Genomic DNA, 22,655 nt, shown 5'->3' on the forward strand with positions numbered 1-22,655 from the left:
AAGAAATAGTTTAATATGCTTACATTGGAATTGTTTATAGTTTATTAGTTGTGACATATGCAAACTACAGACACAAACACATATGGCTTCATACACCCCTACACTAACACACAGCTGTGGTGTGGTGTATATGACTGACTTGCTTAAGATCCATTCTTGTACTGTTACGCCACCTTGTGGAAAATGTGTTAGTACTGAATCAGTTTGGCCACACACACACACACACTAAATTCAACAAATGCACACGGCAAAGCAATATTTTGTGGTTAATTTTCATTACAGTACTATTACATGTGCTGGCTACATTCAATTTTTTAGATACATTTACACCAGGTGCAAAGCTAACCTGCTTATTGGCAGGTGGTGACATCACACTCAGATGGTTTTAAGTCAAATGTGATGCTAGAACTGATCTTGTTTTGGTTTAGAATGAACTCGGTTACAAACGCATACAAAATCCAGCCTCGGCCATTGTCAATTCTCTTGAAGATTGAGGTCAATGGTCAGAAAAGATACACAGAAACATATTGCTCAAGGACCACAAGTGAACACGACATCACAACTTTATGTCATTGTGACACAATTACAAAACCTTTCATGGAAAGGGGGAAAAGTCCACTGATGCTAGTTAAAAAAAAAAAGGAGGTAGAAGCGTGTGTTTTTTTTTTTTAACAAAAAAAAAAACAAAACATCCATGCCTACATAAAATGTACTAGGTACACACAGATGCTGATGTCCCTAAATGACAGGTCACGGTGCTGAAAGAGTGATCAGGAATAAACATGGTGTGGTTTTTGGTTTCGTCATTTGGAATTATGTCTACATAACTTGTAAATAAGCCCATGCGTGGCACTGTGATTGTGGAGGGCTGTAGCCGATGGCAGGACATCACCTATAACCTACAGGTTTGCAAGTGCCACTCTTATTTTAAAACAATTGTGCACAGATATTGAACAAGCAAGCACAGTTTTTTGCATTTAATACAAAATTTGCCACAAAGACTGATCTTTAGTCAGTATTTTCATCGTTTTTACGTCACAGAAACATTCCGACCACAAGCGCCCGTCTTAGAATATACTGTACAGTATACAAACTGTACACAAAGTCTTTACTGTCTTCTTGATTTTTTTTGTCTTTTTTTTTTCCCCCAAAGGCACTTTAGATGACCCACGCTCCAGTTAGGCACTGGATCTGACTGGAACAAAAAGGCAAATGTCCCTTAAGCTGCTTCTTTTTCCAATTTTCATTCCGCCACTTGATTATGTATCTGAAATATTTCCATGAAAAGTCTTCTTGTTAGGCTTCAGTAGAACTCAATCAGATACTCTGGATAAATCTGATTGCTGTCAAAAATGACATAAATCTTTGGATTGGCCATATCGTCCACACAGCTATCATAAAAGTTGGTGAAGCTGGCATCCTTGGAGGGCGGTCTGCAGTACATAGGATGACCGACCGTGTATTCTCCAACAAGCACTCTGGCCAGGAACATGGTCTTGTAGGACGGCTCACTAGCAAATATTGGTGGGGCGAGTCCGTGTCTCTGCAGGGTGGTGTGGTGCTTCCCTGTGGTGTGACAGAATTTACTGGAGTATTTGGCATCCCGGGCAAAGTAGCTCCCTGCGGGAAGAAAAATTGAATAAAATGTTAAACTCAGGCCCCAAAAGGTGTGGTGAATTGTTTCATGATGTTACATCACAACACAGAAGGATCTACCTTTGCCATAGACATCGCCATGGCTTCCTGTCAGCCGCCAGTCAAAGTTAAATGTACATATAGCTTGTATGTTGCTGTGTCCCGTGCCATGAAACAGCATTCGCTCCTCAATATCCAATGTGCGCTTGACTTTTCGCAACTGTGTTTTCTTCCTTAGGGGAGAACCAACGAATGACAACACAGAGTACTGATCATAACTCTGTTACTGGTTTAAGATGTTGCTTCAACATGAATTCAATGTTTCAGTAAAAGTGAGAATGCTCTCAACTGGGTTTCATTCTGTTGATTTACTTTAACAGAAAGAAAAGCTTTGTCTGTCAAATCCCAATCACAGCAGAATTCTCTGCTAACACAAACAAGCACTTTCCACTCACAACAATACAACAATTGTCTACCTGCAGAAGAATTCCCATAAGTCCAGGTTCTGAATCCTCTGGATAGATTTGATTGGATGATCCATAGTCCTTTCATACAGTCTGGCGACTTCTTTAAATTCATAGGTGTCTCTTCCCAACTGGATGAGCTGCAAAAACACAATCAGGCATGGGTTAAATAGTGAAAGTAATAGTGAGCTACACTGTCAAAGTTTGGCTAGAAAGTAAAAAAGAAATAATGGACCAAAGAACAGTAAAACAACTGCAGAGTGAGAATATGTTTTCTTTAATGTTATTGTAAATACAAAGTATAATGTAAAAACATTCATATGCTATTTCAATAATAACAACCAATAAAGAATCTGACTTCTCTGGGGAAAAATGCTAACCCTACTCACTACCACAGTGTGTGTGTGTGTGTGTGTGTGTGTGTGTGTGTGTACCATATTTAGTGGAAAGTGTGTTATTTTACTCACCTGATAGGGCTCATCTGTATTGATTCTCTCCCAATGACACGGAACAGGCAAGGCAAGATTATCACAAATAAACCTGACCGTGTCAGTGTCACAGAATAAGTGAAAGAGAGACAAGAGGGGTAAGTAACTAAAGTGTTAAAGCAGTATAAGACTAAGTGCATTTTTGCATTATGTCAATACACCGATTTCATTAAGGAAATTAAGAATGCAATAAAGAAAGAAAGCCTATTCTAAAATATCTGTGCCTGATGTACTTGCTTCTTGTGTTTTTGGAGAGATCAAAGTTCAGGGTCAGCTGCAGGGCATCTCCATATCATGGAGCTGGTAAGAATTTTGACTTTAAATCAAGGATTTCTGAGGCTGACACATGCTTGAACACTGACCCTTCATTTAAAGCATGGTCTCTTTACTCCCAGCCTCACCCTGCCTGCTCCAATATAAATGTCTTTGTTTGATAAAGGTATGAATTAATTGTCAACAAATCTTACCTGAAGCCAGTTGCAGAGTGGAGGGAGCGTTTGATTGGCCGCTGCTTCCCTGTCGTTACATTTATCTGTCGCATCACTGGTGAGGAAATCAACAAAGATTAGAGCCACATTCATGCACAATTTCTGAAACAGAATCTTTCCAAGAATTCTTGACTGCTTTATCTTTCATAATTCTGAGGGCTGAATATTTTCTGTCTGATGGAGTACCTTTCGTATAACTTCAACTAACTCATCATCATCATCATCATCATACCTGAGAAGTCCAGTCTGTAGGTGTACTTGGCTGTGTAGAATTCCATGACACCTCGTTGGTTTCTGTTGTAGCACTGCTCAATCTGAGAACTAGTCACAGAGCAGGCTGCGCTTGGATCAATCTGACAGGGAAATTGAGAAATATAATTAGACTAATGAAACAGAAAGTTAAGCGGCAGCTATTTAGATAATCAATTAATCGTTTAAGTATTTTTTCAAGCAAAAGGGCAAACATTTGTTAGTTCCAAGTGCATTGTTGTGAGCATTTGCTGCTGATAGGAAATTGAGTATTGTCTCTTGGGCTGTTGGTCAGACAAAACAATTAATTTGAAGATGTCACATTAGACCACGGACTAACATTTTAAAGACAAACAACTGAAAAATGAATCTGCAGATTAATCGATAATGCAAATTATAGTTAGCTGCAGTCCTAGTCTAATGTTTAGTAATATCCCAGAGCACATGGTGACATCGTGAAATGTTTTTTTGTTTTACCAACAGTCCAAAACCAAAAAATATTACATTTGCAACAAAATAAGGACAAGTAAAGCAGTGAATTCTCACATTTGAACCATCAAATGGTTGGCATTTTGACTTGAAAAATAACTTTAACAATGAATCAATTATGGACAGATCGATTATTTGACAAATCATTGCAGCTCCACTAATGTTGAACATTATATTTAGATGATAATGGGTGATTGGTAATTAACAATGCAATGGGACTGACAGCAGCCTCTGACTGCCATTTTTCGTGCCACCCAAAGACTACAAGTGGGCATTTTATTGATTATTTGATCTCAACCAACAATGAAGAGCTAGTCTGTGACATTGCACCGAGTAGTCTTTGACTGACATTAAAGCCTGCAGACTTTTGGCTCTCAGTTGCACACAATTAGAGACCCAGGCATCACAAAGGTAAGGGCAATAGGCGAGGAAAACAGTGTAAGGACTGTAAGAATGTGTGTATTGTAATGTGTAAAGTTGTCATGTCCTGTGAACTACCTCAAACATATGCCACACTCCACACTCAGCCAAGTAGAACCAGCACCAGTTGGGCTCTGAGGTGTCCATCTCCTCAATCTCAGTGGACTCCTCCTCCGACGCCCTGATGGCTAACATAGCTAAATCTAGAATTAATAAGTGAAAAGACGCGAACACACTTAGGCAAATAGCAACTACAATAGAAGGTATGGGAGGGACCAAGGTGATGTTTTATTCGTGTGACTAACCTAACGTCAAGGAGATGTTTTTAAGCCACGGTTGTGATGGCATTTCATTCTGTAAGCAAATTCAAATAATACAGGAAATTGCCATATCGAGCTAGCTATCATTAGCGGCTGCCGCACCCGACTCGTCTCAACTCAACGAGTGTCTTACCGGTTTCCAGACTGTCTCTAACTGGGTCCCTGTCCTTATCGCGATATAAATCCTTCATGCATTATGAATTACAAAAACTCACAGAGTCCGAATGAGAATGGATGACTGGCGCTACATAACACTTTCGTCTTCCTATGCGTTGTTTACTTTTATTTCCTGGTTCGTCACGCACAAAACGTCAATGCGTCATGTGATGTAACTCCTCCCTTCTATCGTGCAGAGTACGCAGGGCAGTTATTAGAAAAATCTAATGGTTGTTTAACATGTTGCTTGCACTTAAAACATGTTTTTTCGGTTATGAACTAAAACCAAACAGCAGTGGTGGAATAGTTGAAACGTATGTCGTCCATCAACTGCTGTATACTTTATTTGTTTCCCTTCATTGCATCACTTTATGTAGCCTTAACGTAGGGAAGCGTAGGCTATGCATTCACCCGAGAAAAAAAAGTTGTCCAGTTTTTCTGAATTAATATAATAATGTATAATTATCATTATTTCAGAAAAGGTTTTGAGAAAATGTTCTTTTCTCAAGTGAATGCATTACGCTTCAGTACAATATCTATATTGTGTGTTCATGCGTGACATAGACTACTTTAATGAAGAATGCCGACATGTGGGACAGCCAGTGTGTGTGTGTGTGTGCGTGTGTGTGTGTGTGTGCGTGTGCGTGTGTGTGTGTGTGTGTGTGTGTGTGTGTGTGTGTGTGTCCATCAGGACACACCCATCTTTGTAATAAAGATTTTCTTCAAACTTCGCAGTCAGTCAGTCGTTGCCCACTGCAAGCTCACGGGTGAGTTATCTGCATTCATATTTATTTTAAGAAGCTAGGAATATTGAGGCTAATTGCCTCATTATGTTCTTAGTGTAATTTTTGCAATCTTTAGCACAGTTCGTCGAGTTATTTCTTTAAAAGTCGTTTGCAGTTAATGGCATTTCGAGTTTTGTGGCTATGATTTAACCTGAGGAGAGGACTTTAATATGGCTTACTGCAGTGTGAGCTTTTGAATAAATTGATTCACTATATTCACTATATTTAATTAATAGTTTACATATTTATATGTAAACTATTAATTAAATATAGTACCTATTTTGTGTTTATTATGTGTGCATAGAATAGACTGAGACCATGACTGAGGAAACAGCCACAGGCACTCCTGCTGGAGTCTCGGAGCCAGATAAAGGGGCAGCTGAGGAAGGGGTTCAGCAGAGGGGAAAATGGGCCAACAACATGGAGTTTATATTCTCCATGGCTGGAGAAATCATTGGCCTCGGGAATGTTTGGCGTTTCCCCTATCTGTGCTACAAGAATGGAGGAGGTGAGGGACCGGGTTTGGATATACTGTATAGGGGATTTTTGCTGGCAGTAGTCTAATATAAAATATATGGCTGCTGAGGTTAAATAAAAGATGTAGGCTAAAAATGTAACTAGGTAGTGTGTGTGTGTGTGTGTGTGTGTGTGTGTGTGTGTGTGTGTGTGTGTGTGCGTGTGTGTGCGTGTGTGTGTGTGTGTGCACGTGCGTGCGTGCGTCAGTTGGCACTATTCTTTTCTTTACATTACATTACATTACATGTCATTTAGCTGACGCTTTTATCCAAAGCGACTTACAATTAAGTGCTTTCAACTGTGAAGGTTCAAACTCCAGACCACAAGTAGTAAGTGCAAATGTCTCCAATGAACCCAAGACTAGGTAGTGTGTGTGTGTGTGTGTGTGTGTGTGTGTGTGTGTTTGCGCGCGCGCACATGTGCATTTGCATGTCTGTGCACATATGCATGTTGCAATGTGTTAATGCATGCATGTTTAACAAAATGAGAGAGTAGTGGAGAGGTGACACCAAAGTCATTTATATATCTGTCACTCAAAAATATTTTATTTGTCATCATCTTAATTGCAAACTGGATTCACTCCCAAGAATGGTTTCCATTGGCGTTCTCATTGTCAGAAAGCATTTCATAATTTTAAATTTGATTCTTAATTATTCTGTATAGATGCCAATATATCTATTGTTTTGCTTTAGTTCTTTAATAACTGTTCATGATTTTCTAGGCGCGGTCTTGAGATTTCTCCCAAGTAACATGGAAATTTGTGTAATACCACTATAATTTCTTTCATCACCTCTTTCACCCCACTTATCTAGTTACATAATCAACCTTTAATCTGTCAATGTGGAACCCCTGCTTTACATCACATACAGTACAAGTGACTCTTCTTCATGGGTATCTATATCTGCAGGTGTCTTCCTCATCCCCTACTTTGTGTTCCTCTTCTTCTGTGGCATCCCTGTGTTCTTCCTGGAGACGGCATTGGGACAATACACCAGTGAGGGCGGGGTGACCGCCTGGAGGAAGATATGTCCCATGTCCGAGGGTAAAAACAAGGCTCAGACCAATTTGATCATTGTGCTTTCTTCATTGTTATTGGAAAGAAATATAGCTTTTTGCATGCTGGAATACACTGAAGATATTCATGTAGTAAGATATTAGGCATACATTTAAATTTTTCAGTGTTTCCAACCAGATCCACCAAAACAAAACCAGATTAGCCTTTTGAAATATTCTAGACTTGTATGAAAGTTTTTTGACAACTGTCAGCATTTTTTACTAAATAACATATGTATGTACATGTGTATCTCAGTGTGGGAGGCACTGATTAACTGTAACCGTTGCATTCTTCTACAGAGGAAGACTGCAGCCAGAAACATTTATAAAATATTTTAAAAAAAACTCATTGTGTCCTGCAGGGGTGGGGATTGCATCCCAAGTTATTGTGGTCTATCTGAACATCTACTACATCGTGGTGTTGGCCTGGGCTATCTTCTACCTGTATCAGTCCTTCAAAAGCCCATTGCCCTGGTCCACATGTGACAACTGGTGGAACACTGGTAAGATATGTTTTGTGACAAATCAACGCTGGCTTGTTTAAGCATTTCTGTATTTGACTAGCAGTGTGCTTATTGTTTATCAGGGAATAGAAAATATCAAATGGTGGTTTAACAAGTTCCAGCTTGTTGGCTTTCTTAGAGACTTGATGGGAAGCACAAAATAAATGATACTACGCATTTTAACGTGTCGAAGCATGCAACACCCAACTCACCTTCATCTCTCTTTCTTGAATCTTTTAGAGATATGTCACAGTCGCTCTAGTGCCTTTTCCAACCCCCATATGTTTAAACCTGGCTCCAACTGGTCGTTTCTGTACAACATCACCTCACCACCTGACTACTTAGAGAATTTCAATTACACGTAAGTTGCATCTTTATTGTCAAATTGTAATGGGTGAACTATCACAATTTATAATTTTGTGACAAGTACTGAATTCATCATATTGATGAGATATATAAAAAGAATGGTAAGAAACAGGGATTAGTCTTGGCTTTCATACTGTAGATGTAGCAGCTTTGTGACACACCCATGCTTTCATGTGTTCAGAACAGGAGGTCCTTACATCTGTTTCTGTAATAGAAACTTCGAAAAACATCTATTTATTGCTTATTTGGGACCGTTTGAGGGTGAAAAGTACACCCAATAAATCAAAATGACTTATCAAACTTTGTTCAATAGCGGTTTAAAAAACAAGTGGGGTGTCAAATGGTAGAAAAATGCCGTATTCAAATAATAGTCAGACATTTCAGGAGATATGCTAATTTGCTTTTCTGCTGAGAGTTAGATGAAAAGTTGAATACCACTCTCATACGGTAATTATAAAGCTACAGCCAGCAGCCATTTAGCTTAGCATAAAGACTGGAAACAGGGGAACAGCTAGCCTGGCTCTGTCTCATGGTGATAGTAACACCCATTTAAACATTGGTGATAAGTTGTCCGTGTGAGACTGTTTAGAAAATAAAACTACATTGATTGATCACCTATCCAAACTTAAAACAATGAAGAATCATTGTTATAAATTATTATTTGATTTTAACTCACTTCCACTTACTTGCTTGTGTTTTAATAGGAACACAAGCAGTGAAATGGACGCTTTCCTGACGAGCAGGTCACCAGAAGAAGAGTTCTGGATGTGAGAAACACTTACTCATGCACTTATCTTCTTAAAACATGAGAAAACGGCTTTGATGCTAATATCATCCTCCCCAGTGTGCTTGTCTTTGGGTGGAACATTCCTCAGCAATAGCTTTAATTCCTCCCACATACCAACAGGCCATCTTTACTGTCGAGGTTCTTAGAGAACATGATGTCAATGAAGAAAAAACATCCATATTTTTTTCTCATTTGTAGATAGTTTTGAAACATGGCTGCTGCTCTTCACATGATAATCTCCTGATTTTTTGTGAGAACAGATATTGGGAAATCAACTGTGCTGTATAATGAGAACAATATGTACTCTGTTCCCTGCAGCTTCTATAATATAAACTAAAGCCATCCAAAATAAACTTTGACAGATTTTGATATCTGTATTTATGATGCAGATGTTGGCCCTTTTGCTGTATTTGGATGCATTCCCACTGTCATGGACATGCTAAAAGGAAATAAAGCTTTCAGCGTAGTCATGAAGCATTTGTAGCAGGCTGTGTTTATTTGAAGTGGAAAAAAAGCTTTTGAAAGAAGAAACAACATATGTTTACATGTGTTGCACATCTGTGCGCCCATCATTCTGCATGTTATTTGCAGAGGATGCAGTCGTATACATGTGTTCATGTGTCTGACCTCTTCCCCACAGTAACCGTGTGTTAAGGATGTCAGATGACATGTCCCTGGGTAAAATAAACTGGGACCTGGCTGCGTGTCTCCTGCTTGCCTGGATAATGTGTTACTTCTGCATCTTTAAGGGAATCAAATCGTCAGGAAAGGCAGGTACTCCTTTTGCATACATATACAGTACCTGATATTAAGATTGCATATATATGACTTCTCTAGCTCATCTTCCTTTCTTTCTATCTACCTTCACTCCTATGTGATTGGTATAGATGTAATAAAGGAAAATAGTGGTTGATTTTTATCCAGAGTCATCAGTGCACATGAAGTTATAATCCTTAAGATTTTAATTTAGAATTTAATGAAACTATTTATGGCCCAACATTGTTTCAGCAATAGCCATGATGTACGTGTTTGCGTACTGTAATTGCCTCTCTATATACTATAGTAGTTATAATGTTTACTGGCGGAGTCCGACTTTCCTGTCTGGGATTTAAAGCTACATTGTGTAAGAATTTCTCCCATCTAGTGGTGAAATTGTATATGACAACCAATTGAATATTACTTTCTAGCCCTTCCCATTCCGAGCGCGTTTTAACTCCTACGGTGGCCGAACCCAAAATTAGCTCTCTCCATCGTTTACACGCAGCTGTTCCAGCCACTCCAATATTAACTTTGGTCTTGTTGCTTTGCCTGTCGCGTTGTCGTTTTAATTCTCTTTTTTTGCTTCTCTGGCGAGTAATCTCCCCCTTGCATTCGTCACGGTGCCACTGAGTTTAAAAGCGCGAAAGGCGGAGGTATGTCCCTCTTTGGCTAATGTATTTTAAAGATGGAGGCGCTACATGGCTGCCGTCATTCGAGCGAGTCGCTCGTATGTATCCTGAATGATTCTGAATGAGTACATATTTGTGAAAGAACAAAGGGGTTTTTGCTAAGAATCAACTCAAAAAAATACACAATGTAGGTTTAAATTGTATACCCACTCTCCAGAGATTCACAGGAAACAATGCTTGCACGTACTGGACATGATGTGGAAGAAAAAAGCTGGGGCTTGTGCATACTCATGTAGTGTTTGGATGCACTGTAAAAATATACAGGAGTTGCTCTTCTTCCATTGCCCATCTGACAGAGTAGCCGCTCAAGGCAAACATACTTGCAGTTACCACCACAGTGTCCGCAAATCAACCAGGAGGGAAATCTTAAGGATTTGAACTTTTAAGCTCTATGGAGTGTTTTAGTACCTTTCAACTCATTGTTTTGATTTTACAGCCCGCAACTTCACTTTTGTGGTTCATTCTCACCACACTCAGCATCATTTCCAACTAGCGGCATGCAGGCGTTTTCAAAATCAGCTCAGATAAATCCACAGTACGCTACCTGCCCAGCACCAAATGGCAGACAGGCAAAGTTAGCGACTAGCTGGTGAACACAGTGGAGCATTTAGCTACTGTTTTGTTTGTATATTTTTTGTGTTTGTAGGTAGTTTACTTCACTGCTACATTCCCCTACCTGATGCTGTTGATCCTTTTCATCCGTGGAGTGACACTCCCAGGAGCTGGCGAGGGACTGAGATATTACCTCACTCCTGACTTCAGCAAGATCACTGATCCAGGTGTAAGAACTCACGCTCATCATCAACTGTTAACAGTGTTTGCATCTGAAAAGCAACATTACAAACAATACGCACAGTACAGAAATTCTGTAAAGTAAACGTGCAGAAAGAGGCATTAGAACTCAGTTTTGACCTCACAACCAACCAGAACATCATCTGTCTCTTTGTATCTCAAAGCTTCTCTCTCTCTCTCTCTCTCTCTCTCTCTCTCTCTCTCTCTCTCTCTCTCTCTCTCTCTCTCTCTCTCTCTCTCTGTTAGATTCCTCTGTGTTCGAACAGGGTGAATACAGTGTCCTGTTATTCTTCCCCCCCCTTCTCCTTTTCTCTTTGCCTTAAATCTTGTATCCGGTCCCAAGACAGAGTCTTAACAAGAAAAGCAAACCAGGATCATTTTTCAGTGAGAAGTTTGTCAAAGAAAGCTTCCCCCTCATGTGTAACATCATCACACAGGAGTAAAAGCCAACTCTTTCCATTGGGAATTTCTAACACATTTTAAAGATGTATATACCTTATTAAAAAGTCAATTTAACTACTAGCTGAAACTGAAGTCAGCAATTTGCCATAATTGAAAATTAATGATTTTATTTACAGAAAAATAAGCACACTGTATTACATTCTTACAGCAGATCTGCTTTTTATTCAGCATGTAAATTCTAAAATGAAAAGGGGGAAAAAAACAGAGGGTGAATTGTGGATGCATGGTCTTGCACAATAACAGCCTCTGTTTCTGCAGCAACGATTTAACAAACCTCCCACAAAACAGATCGTCGTCCCCCCCTCCCCCTCCCCTGCTTCTCTCCCTATCTCTACGTCTTCCTCTTGACAATTCACTGCAGGACTTCAGGGGTCAAATGTAATCACCAGAGGGCAGTAACTCTCAGACAACCCCATGTCTTTGAGGGGAGTCTCTTCCTTTTTGTTCTGTGGGCATGTGGATGTGCGTACATATGTTTGCATGAACATCACTGTGAGTGGTAAAGATATTTGCTTGTGGAAGTTATTTTTGTTTCTTTTTCAGTCTTTGTTTCTTTGACTGGACTCCTGTGTTGCTAATCTCAATCAATCATTTTTTCATTTGTCACATGAAATCGTACGAGGTACAATCCCAGTGAACTCTAATCCCATCATCATTTGGATGCATCATACAACTCAATTGAACTCTGCTCATCTCAATTGTTCCTGTTATTGTAAGAACATCTACTCATACAGCTCTGAACCACTGTGGGAATCTCAGCATGTAATCATGGAAGGAAGCAAAGGGAACAACTGTGAGAATGTTTTTTGGCGTATATCGAAAGCAGGTGAAAGCAGTTATGGGTCAAAAAGCAGAATAATGCAATGCTAGATGCTCTTAAAACCAGATCTGAAAACAGATGTTTCTTATGAGTGTTGCTTTAGCATGCAAATGTTTTAGCTTGAAGCCCAGATTAAACTGAGTTCTGGCCGGCATCTGGGGTCTGTTTAATGTGTGAATGTGTCTCCTTTTGTCTCTGTGTCTGTGTGCGTGTGTGAATCTGTATCCAGAGCAGCCAAGAGGACTTCAAAATAAAACGCATGCTTCTAAAGACACAACAGCTTCCTCTTTGTCCAGTGTCAGATGTGAAGATCCTTTGCCACGGACTGAGGTGTTCATTTCTGACCCGAAGTTGGGGGGAAATCAGGCCCACCACAGGGCCAGAGTAGGGGCCTGTATATTGCTTTGGACCCTTGCCAATTCTATCTTTTACTGGGCGAGACTCTAATGTTAACCAGATGCTGTGAGAACGAGGGCCCGCAGACTGACATTCATGTCAACAAACCTGCCCCCACACCCACCAACATGGATTGACACAAACACAAACGCATATGTAGTGCACACTCAATCACATTTGTGAATGCAGGAACACAACAAAGCGATGCAAATTCTGTATATAATGTACATGTCAACACAGTCACACAATCACAGAAATTGTATCATAATTGATGCTGGCATAAAGCAAAGCTGTTTGTTATCGTACAGTTCTGACAAGTTCTTTTTTTATTGCTCTGTAAGGAAAGAAGTTGATTAAAAGCATATGCTCTGGGTCATTTTAACACTTTCAACATTCAATGTCCCGCAAATGTTTCAGAAGTCCATGTCTTACCCACTCCACTGTAGATATGGCGTGATGCAGGGACTCAAGTGTTCTTCTCCTTCGCCGTGTGTCAGGGAGTACTGACCGCTCTGGGCAGCTACAACAAATACAACAACAACTGCTACAGGTCAGTGTCCTCACACACAGCGCATCATCACATTTACAGTTTCACATTCATGTGCTCTTTGACAGTGCAGGCCCTTGTTCTTGTTATGTTATAGGGATTGCTTGGCACTATGTTGCCTGAACAGTGCCACCAGTATCTTTGCTGGTTTTGCTGTGTTCTCAGTGCTGGGATTCATGGCTCATGACATGGGCGTACCGATGAGTGAAGTTGTTTCTAGTGGTGAGTGCATTCCATTTGTTGGATTTGAAATATCTCAAAACAGTTGCTGTATTTCATTTGTATGCATTGTTGGACTGCAATTAATATATCATTTTTCAATATTGATTAATCTGGAACATTATTTTTCCTTGGGCATCTTCAAATGTCTTTGTTGTTGTTTTGTCCAACCAACAATCATAAAAGATTATATATCATGTACAGTATATGACAAAGCATTGAATCCTCATTTTAAGAAGCTAGAAACAGCAAGTGTTATATTAATAAAAGGTTAATATAAATTAATATAATTTGTTTGATTATCAAAGCAGCTGCCCATTAATTTTGACTAGACTAATCAACTAATCGTTGCAGCTCTAATGCATAGTGGCTTTAATTCTGGCAGTGGCAACATCAACCAACAATGTCCACAAGATGGCATCTTATGTTCACACACGGTTAAAAGATTTTAACTTTTTGTGCCCGGTGGAAAAAGTCCTGGTGGCACAAGACACATTTTATTGTTGTTATATGTTTTATGGTTATGTTATTTTTTTGTGGTGTGACTTGTTATTTTTAAATCTTGTTTTGGAAAGCATTTAGCAAGAAAAAATATTAAACTAAAGTTATTGATAGTCAAAGAGGTCACAAGATGATTGAAAGATAACAAATGTTTCTCTTTCACGAAATTATGAAGATTGCAGCACACTCTCATGTGTTCATAGCTGCATTTATGGACTTTCTACAGGTCCTGGTCTGGTCTTTATAGTTTATCCAAGGGCTCTGTCGTGGCTGCCCGCCCCATCGTTCTGGGCTGTGCTCTTCTTCCTCATGGTCCTCTTCCTGGGCCTGGACACTCAGGTATTGTATGTAATGCATCAGTGTTTCAGCATCACGTTACATCCACAAATAATCCTGTGTCTGTCCTCACAGTTTGTGTGCGTGGAGAGCCTTGCCACAGCCATCACAGACATGTTCCCACGTCAGCTGAGGAGGCCAGGCGGCAGAGAGGTCCTGGCTCTGGTCATCGCTGCTTCCTGCTTTCTACTGGGGCTGCCACTCATCTCTGAGGTATGCAGCAGATAGAGTAACGGGATGTTGGATTGAAGATGCTAAAAAAAAAGAAAACATAATGTAATAATTCAGGTGACAGCATGTAGATTCACATCTGCAGTGCTGTGTGATAGATAGCAGATCTATATACTACTGTATGTCAACTGAGTCAAATATCTGGACAGCTGTTGGATGGACTGTCATGAAACTTGGCTCAGGCATTTATGTTCTTCACAGCAAGAATTGTAATAACTTTGGTTATCCCTTAGTTTTTCATTTAGCACCACATTCAGGTATTTTTTTAATATTTTATTTTAAACTTTAGTTCATGACCATATACCTTTTAAAACAGCAGCTGTCCTTTGTGTTTAGTGCTAATTGGCAAATATGAGCATGCTAAACCAAGATAATGAACATACCTGCTAAACATCAGCATGTTAGCATTTAGCTTAAAGCATCTGCATAGCCTCACACATAACTGCTAGCATGGCTGTAAACTTTGTCTTCCTTATCAACAAACTAACTCAAACAAAGCATAACCTTGCTGTGTTTTTATTATAATTTATTTTCAAATGAGTGGTGTAAGGCAAAAGGGAATTGGTAAAAGTGTTGATAGAGCATACACTTTATGCTACACTTGATTAAAGGGTTACATTTCATGATGTATGACAAATATGGTCATCTCTTGCTCTACTGGCGCACAGGAAATAGCAGAAAAGTCCTTTTTATTTTATTTTTTTCTCCTAATGTTTCAGGGAGGGATAGTCCTCTTCCGACTGATTGACACCTACGGTCCCAGCGGAACCACTATCCTCATTATCGCCTGTTTTGAGACCATTGTCATTGCCTGGGTGTATGGTAAGTCATGCCATTGGCCGTTATCACTGCACTACATGCTTATTTTTATTATGCACTGCATGCAACAGTGAACTACTGCTGCACTGTTTCTCAACACACAAGTCATTTACTAACTTTAAATGATTTCGAAAGATCTAAATATCTAAAGCCTTTTACTTTCAGATCTAAAATTTTGCCAGCAAAGGAACGTGTTTCACATGTGTAATCAACTTCCTGTATCTGTACAATCTTATCTGTAAGAAGCCAGCTTCTGATATCCACAGTTTTATTTTTACATTGAAAGAGCTCTACCAACAAAAGAAAGGACATTTTGATGAGTTAGAAAAGATAACAGAATCCTGTGTTAATTTTTCTTTTAGAATATGTATATTGAGTTTCTCAACCCCCCCCCCATACTCATAATAATGCATAATGCACCACGTATACTGCAGATACACTCTTCTTAGGCTTCAATAAATCTTTTCTCTTTTTTTATGAGACATCCATGGTGCCCAGACAATGAATCCTAACGACTTTGGTGATTACCTGACTTTACCTCTAGCACCATCATTGGGTCAATTTGTGTCACAAATGAAATACTTTGGTTTATGACCAAATCCCTGCAAAGCTAATACCATTTCCATCAGCCTCAACTGTACTTTGTATTTAGTAAACTGAAATACTGAATATAATGATAGATAATACATGCACAATAAAAACTATTAATGTCTCCTGTAATAACTGAAAGTACTGTATACAGGCATGTACCATCAAAACCAAGGATAATATTATGGTAATGGTAAAACAGGTATATGTGAGGACCTATTTAAGAGTAGACATAATTACAACTTCACAGAGCAGCACGCAAGGCTACAGACTGTTATTCCTATTTTCTTATATTTTAGTTTGACACAACCATGTTTGATACTCCTAACAGCCTTGCTGTTTACAGGAGGTTACAGTGATCTAACTTAAAACCCAGCTACAGTACATAACAGTTGTAGTAAGGAGAATAATCAGAACATGAGGTATTTATCTGTGTTTTATTTAACAACTCTGTCCGTCTGTCAGCTGAGTGTAGTGGTTGTTTGTAGAGTTTATCTTAGACTAGAATGATGAGTGCTCTATCTACTGGACTGAAACCAAAAGCAACACCTGCTGCAGTATTTAATGCATTTTTTTTAGTTTCTTCTCCTCAAATGTGTCAGGATTTGTCCAATGCCAAATATGAATCCTCCATTTCCATATTGCAGTCTTCCTCAGCCATCATTTCGAGTAAATCTTCTTCCCACACCTTCATTATCGGCAGTATTACAGGCTAAATTACAACATGTGGGTGGAGAATTCCTCTCTTCTTATAATCGTCTTCACAACTCATCTCTCAGAGCATCTGCATTGCATTCTTTTCTCAAGACAAGCAATTTTCCTTCAAGGAACTGAAGGCATATTCCTAAGAAGGGCTCTCATGAAAAATCCTGACCATTAGGGTTTAGAATCTGGGTCCAGGCAGCTACACATCTTCTACTGCACAGTGATGCAGGGTGAGATATTGATCCGTTTCTGCAGCTGCTTCCTCATCCCCACTTTGAGTTGTTTAGCCATTCGTTCAGCCTCTCTGCCTCTTCAGAGTGAGTCTGTGTTACGTGTGGAGAAACTTCCTCACCCAAATTTAAATGAGGCCACTCACTTTCCTCCTACGCGTACATTAGTTTCAGGGGTTGATTAGTGTATAATTTTTGGAGCCATGTCTGCTTTCCTAAATGGGTTCGCAACTTATTCCTCTATTGTGCATTTGCAAAAATCAATCCGTGGATGTTGTTCCATCAGCCAGGTCATGCACCTGACCAATCTCATATTAGTTTGTTTTTAATGTCTCTCCTTCTTTCTGTAGTTCTTCTTCTCCTCTCTTTTGCAGCTCAAGGTGAGCAGCTTTCTCATCTCCACCTCATTCCTCCTCCTCCTTCACTCCTCCTCAGCTTACGACTGCGGTCTTCCTTTTCCTCATTTGAACCACCTGATTTTGACTGAGATCAATTCATCATTTCCCTGGATACATGCTTTTTGTTGGTTTGGAGGCTGTTCTTCTTCCTCTTCCTTCCCTCCTTACTAGTTGTTCACTTATTTTCCATTGTGTGTTGAAATATCACATTACATGTTTCCTAGCAATAATCATATGACACATCTGAACAACACTGACATTTGATAGTATGCAACAGAAATTAAAACCAAAATGATATCTTAGATTAGGTTACTAATGCTGTATCTCTAAATGCATAGCTGCAATTATAATAAGTAGTTCAATTAACTATAGTTAAATAAATGTAGTTGAGTATAAAGTTAATGTAGTGGAGTAGAAGTATTAAAATGAAAATACTCAATTATTTTAAAGTATACTTTGGTTCCTTCCATTATGGGTCATACAAACATATAATTATAGACAGGTTCAGGGAAAAATGAGACCGTCCTCCCCTGAAAAACGCTCCCATAGGTCGTTTGTACAAGCAGTAATCACGACTCATATTAACTTTTATAGTGGTGGCGCCCTCTAGTGGCCTCCTGTAATTATTACGGGCGCAAAGCAGGGAGTAAACTGATGCAGGTTGGGGATGGGTCAATTACAGGACTTTCACCTAGGTAACCGAGGTTTGTGTCCCATTTTAAATTAAGTAAATGGCGAGTTTTTTGTTAACTTTACGTAAATAACAGAACTTTGTCATGTTCTGCGTCACGTGCGTAACCGGAAGTTAAGTGACGTAACTGATGATCTTAACCTAAACCACAATCTTTTTCTAAACTTAACTAAGTAGTTTTGGTGCCTAAACCTAACCAAGTAGTTGTCCTGCCTAAACATAACCAAACTACAACTGTTTCACAACGTTAACAACATGTTTAAAACCGCAAACTGTTACGTTCTGTTGTTTAGCCTACATATGAGGACGGAAAACGCCCCTGTGGGCCGTATTTCCTGCCACCAATAGGCGCTCATGTGGGTTGTATTAGAGCAGGGGTCTTCAACGTTTTTAGGCCAAGGACCTCTTAACTGAAAGAGAGATGGAGCAGGGACCCCCTACTACATATATTGCATAAAATAAGTTGCATATTAAATTGGGCCTACAATAATGTGAAGGGCAGTACAGTACATACATTTTTTGTGCATAGAATACTAAGCTATTAAAATAATAATTGTTGGCATGATTTTACAAATCATGTTTTAATGTTAAACAAACAGCAGTGAATCCTAAGGATTGACTGTATCTGGGGATAGCTATCTTAGTGACTACCTTACCTACAGTCCAGTAAGCTTATCATCAGTGGGTTTTTTTTCTTCACAAATAGGCTGATTTGTATTTGTTAATAATATGTTGGATTACTTTTATTTTTTGAAAAAGGACCCCCTGTTGAAGATGTCTGTATAAGAGGGTAGGAATAAACAACCTATATCGTCGTATGGTTTGAAGGACTTGTTGGAAAAAGAAAAAGAAATACCACTGGATGTCACAAAGCTGAGGCTTCACCATGTCAGTCAAGGGCCCCATGTGTTTAAGAGTATTCCCTGTAAAACAAAACACTTAGTGCCCTTGGATCGACTAACACCTCCCGCCTATGACTTTGCAGGTGCAGACCGTTTCTATGACAACATTAAGGACATGATCGGGTACCTACCATTCCCCGTGCTGAAGTACTGCTGGCTGTTCATCACGCCGCTCATCTGTGGAGTGAGATACTCACACCTGTGTCACATCTCTCTTATTGGGTCATCTACTCTTAATGTCTATTTCCCCTCATGGTTTCATGTGTATTCATTATTTTCTACCTTACATCACTTCTGAACACAGATCTTTTGCTGCCCCTTATCTTTGCTTCTTCCTGTTCCCCTTCTTTCCTGGCCTTTCTATCTTTGCTGAGTGTTTTCACATATTTCATTTTGTCACATCAGTATTTATGCTTGAGCTCACATATGGGAAAGAAAAGGTGAGACTGCCACTTCACCTGCTGAAAATGTGAACGCATCTGTTTTAAAAACACGCTTCACTGCGTGATGAGTACAAGATCAGAAAGTTCAGCAGGCATATTCATTCTTAACGGGAGTCGGTAAGTCAGTTAAAGGAGCATACTGGTGTGTTTAAGCCACACAAATCACATACAATTTATGATACACAAATGCTGTCCATTTTCTGTTTTGTTCTTTTCTGCTTCACAGGTTGCACCAAATTTGCAATTAGCCATCAATTTTCGTAGAACGGCCCATATTTGAGCTTTATATATTTGATTTCTCGCATAAAAAAGTCTCAGAAGTGAATTTAATAACGAAATAGCCCGACAAACAACGTATAACTTTGCAGTGTCTGAAATATGAGACCTGCTGTCTCCCAATGTGTTTCTATGGGGTTCGCTCAAACCAATGAGCGCGCAGCTCATCTAAATATTCATGAGCATACCATATTTGGAAGAAAAGCTCTTGTTCCAAATAGAGCCATATTCACAGGGTAGTTAAGGGCCTAATAAAATAGCATTCGGGCAATTTTCAGCAACACCAATGTTACATACCCTATTAGGAGACCTTAAGGAACAGTGTGAAATACCCTATATAATCATTCTATCACCCCTTTAAACCATTTAAGTTTGTCACCATTTGATTCAAGTGTGATTTAAAACAGAGGATTTGATTATATTCACTTTTAAAGAGAGCTTTCGTTCCACTTCTTTCTATTTGTTAAGATTTATTTTTCTTGCACCACAAAGCACACCCTTTCACTTGTTTTACAGCTAAGCCCTCTAACATGACCATTTCTTGTCCCCTAGGTCACAATGCTGTATGACCTAACACAATCACAGAGTCTTGCTGTCTACGGTTATAAACCCGGCATCTGGGGTGACGTATTTGGAGCGCTACTTATTATCACTCCACTGATGTGCATCCCAGTATTCTGTTTGATCTCACTGTATAAGGTGGGTAAATTCAAAAGTTTTCAATTTTCTGAGCACTTAACTGTTATACTGTGATGGGTGCTTTACTATGTTTCATAGTCTATATCCTCGACGATCCACTTCCGGGATTGCTCTGGTGCCGCAGGAAATCCCGCCGGATGCATGTCTTTTCACCGATGTCCGTTACCTTCCGCTTTCTTTTTGTTGGAATTTCAAACTCCGGGGGATTTATGAGGACTATGGTTAACTGCTCCTCATTTCTCTGCAGGGTATATTGAGACAGCTAGCTAGACTATCTGTTAAATCAGAGTTTTCTCTTGCACGACTGAAACAACCTTTGAACGTACATGTTACACCAAAACAAATTCCTTCCTGAGGCTATTTTTCAGCGGCTCCGTGCGGAGCTTACGATTGTGACTGTTTTAAAGAAATGCCAATAAACCAGAGCACGTTTTTTTCCCATCCAGGAATGCGGTGTGTACTAGCCAGACCCTCCTCCGCAGCGTGTGGAGGAGGGTCTGGCAAAGCGAGACTAATGTTTCATAACATTGTGTTTTAATTGCATTTCCCTCCTAACAATCAGAATCGCCAAAAAATGACTACACCATCCAGTGATCTGCGTCAGGCTCAACCACACAAGCCAATTCTCACACTGTGTAACCACGTCATCTTCAAGGCACAGGTGAAGCCATACAGACATGTGGAGGAAAACGACAAGATGGTGATGGGGGAACCCAGCATGGTTTGATGGTCACTGATGAACAGACCTGCAGCAAATGAGTGCATAGATGTCATCAATTGAATTGTACAAATCTGTCACAACAAAAAAACAAAAACATATATTTTTTTCATCAAATGCAAAATTGTATAAAAGTTTACACGTTTCATGAATATTCAGGGACAGTTGTGTTTTTTAATGTTGTGTTTAATTTTTTGGTACATTAGTGTTTACCTCATTTTTGGATTTAATAATAATGGAAAAGTCCCATGCAATATACATTTTTCTATACACCTACAATCCTATCTACTGTAAGTGGCTTACAAAAGTACTTCACTTATTAAGCATTTCACTCTCATACTGTAATACTATTTTGACTCTGAGTGGACAGAACCATAAATATCATCTTTTTTATTCCAAGCATTGTCTTAATCCTCGTAAAAACCTGGCACCTACATTGCCCACAATGCAACCTGAATGCTGACAGTTTGGTCAAAAATGTCAGTGTGTTATGCTAGTAACGGCTAATGTAGCCTTGAGCTGCTAGCCTTAAAGCGAGATGAGGATCTGACTACAGAGGTCTGGTTAGCTCACTCTTTCTTTCAGATTATTTTCATTTTCAAAGCTGTAGTTATCAGACCCAACCGACGCTGCCTCAGGTGACATCACTTGAGGCAATTTATAAGACTTCATGCAGCTCCCTCTGGTGCCACAAAAGACAATAAATAACTTTTTTCACACATGCAGTAGTACTCACAAAGACCTGTAAACAAACTTTGATGTATACAAAAGGTGTATTTTCCCTTTAAAACATTCATCTGGAACATTTGAGTTATTGCATGTTTTACGTGCAATTGTAAATTGCAGTAGCTGTTTTTCATGAAATGCATAATGCAGACAAAACTGTTGCATGCTGCAATGTCGATCCTAATCAAATGCAAAATTTGCATATGCATTGCTGAATTAGTTTTTTTTACTTGCATGGACATTTAATGTTTGTATGCGGCACAACTTACTTCTTTTGTCATTGAGGTAATTATTGTGTTTATTATTGATATACCTCCATATATCTTCAACCAAACAGGCCAAATCTTTGTTTCAGAATAGGCATGCACATTATCTTCAACTCATTATATGTGTTCATACATAGTGCACAATTAATCCCATTAAAAGTATGCGTATGCTAAATATCCTATTGTCTCTTTTGATTCTGGCCATATTAGTTTATGACCAGAGATGATCAATGTTCAATACACGTTCAGGATGATCAGCTCGTCAGTTCAGTGAACGAATCTCATGTTTCCTGTTTTTTAACAAGAAAACAATATTTCAAAGGTCTGTGTGGCTTACATTCTTTTTGTCCTACAAAATAATAAAATACTTGGCTCTGTGTCTGTGTGATGTCACAGGATATGTATGATTGGTGAACATGAACTTGCTCCATCATAATGCCAAGTTCAGTCATCCGTGTGATCCAAACTGGCATTCAATTAACTGACAATTCCGGCCAGTTGCGTCCCACCTCTTCTGACCCCCTAGCTGCCTCCAGCCCAACCCAGACAACAGGGAATGACCTCAAATAGTATGGCTCACCATTGGGACAAGTGCATCTTCAAATTGACATTGGTTTCCTTTTTACTTTTAAGAAGATAGAAATGAACAACTTGAAGATATTAGATGTTCCTAAAGTGATAGAAAACAGCGGTAGGATTATGTTAAGTAATGCCCCCATTTTG

General features: G+C 39.3%; 2 protein-coding genes across 6 annotated transcripts; one reads left to right on the forward strand and one right to left on the reverse strand.

Moving 5' to 3' along the window:
- Positions 1-24: 24 nt before the first annotated feature.
- Positions 25-4,877, reverse strand: LOC116060053 (protein mono-ADP-ribosyltransferase PARP11-like). Of its 3 annotated transcripts, none has more exons than XM_031313427.2 (8): positions 4,687-4,877; positions 4,312-4,436; positions 3,308-3,428; positions 3,055-3,130; positions 2,567-2,639; positions 2,112-2,239; positions 1,717-1,868; positions 25-1,620 (listed from the first exon to the last, which is right to left on the reverse strand). In XM_031313427.2, exons 1-8 carry the CDS (start codon positions 4,742-4,744, stop codon positions 1,304-1,306), a joined length of 1,050 nt encoding a protein of 349 aa, XP_031169287.1. In that variant the 5' UTR covers positions 4,745-4,877; the 3' UTR covers positions 25-1,303. The 3 variants fall into 3 exon arrangements, with proteins under 3 accessions (XP_031169287.1, XP_031169289.1, XP_031169290.1); XM_031313429.2 differs by having other exon boundaries at positions 4,539-4,877; XM_031313430.2 differs by lacking the exon at positions 4,312-4,436 and having other exon boundaries at positions 4,687-4,870.
- Positions 4,878-5,396: 519 nt separating this feature from the next.
- LOC116060052 (sodium- and chloride-dependent betaine transporter-like) lies at positions 5,397-22,109 on the forward strand. 3 transcript variants are annotated; one of them, XM_031313424.2, is made up of 16 exons: positions 5,397-5,476; positions 5,799-6,002; positions 6,918-7,052; positions 7,426-7,566; positions 7,807-7,927; positions 8,637-8,699; positions 9,360-9,489; positions 10,814-10,948; positions 13,084-13,187; positions 13,282-13,406; positions 14,131-14,243; positions 14,316-14,453; positions 15,191-15,293; positions 18,888-18,988; positions 20,076-20,222; positions 20,785-22,109. In XM_031313424.2, the coding sequence occupies exons 2-16, from the start codon at positions 5,813-5,815 to the stop codon at positions 20,947-20,949; spliced, it is 1,911 nt and encodes a 636-aa protein (XP_031169284.1). In that variant the 5' UTR covers positions 5,397-5,476; positions 5,799-5,812; the 3' UTR covers positions 20,950-22,109. The 3 variants fall into 3 exon arrangements, with proteins under 3 accessions (XP_031169284.1, XP_031169286.1, XP_031169285.1); XM_031313426.2 differs by having other exon boundaries at positions 8,646-8,699; XM_031313425.2 differs by having other exon boundaries at positions 5,804-6,002.
- The last annotated feature ends 546 nt before the right edge of the window (positions 22,110-22,655 follow it).

This window comes from Sander lucioperca, chromosome 20, assembly GCF_008315115.2.
Source record: "Sander lucioperca isolate FBNREF2018 chromosome 20, SLUC_FBN_1.2, whole genome shotgun sequence".
NCBI lineage: Eukaryota > Metazoa > Chordata > Actinopteri > Perciformes > Percidae > Sander > Sander lucioperca.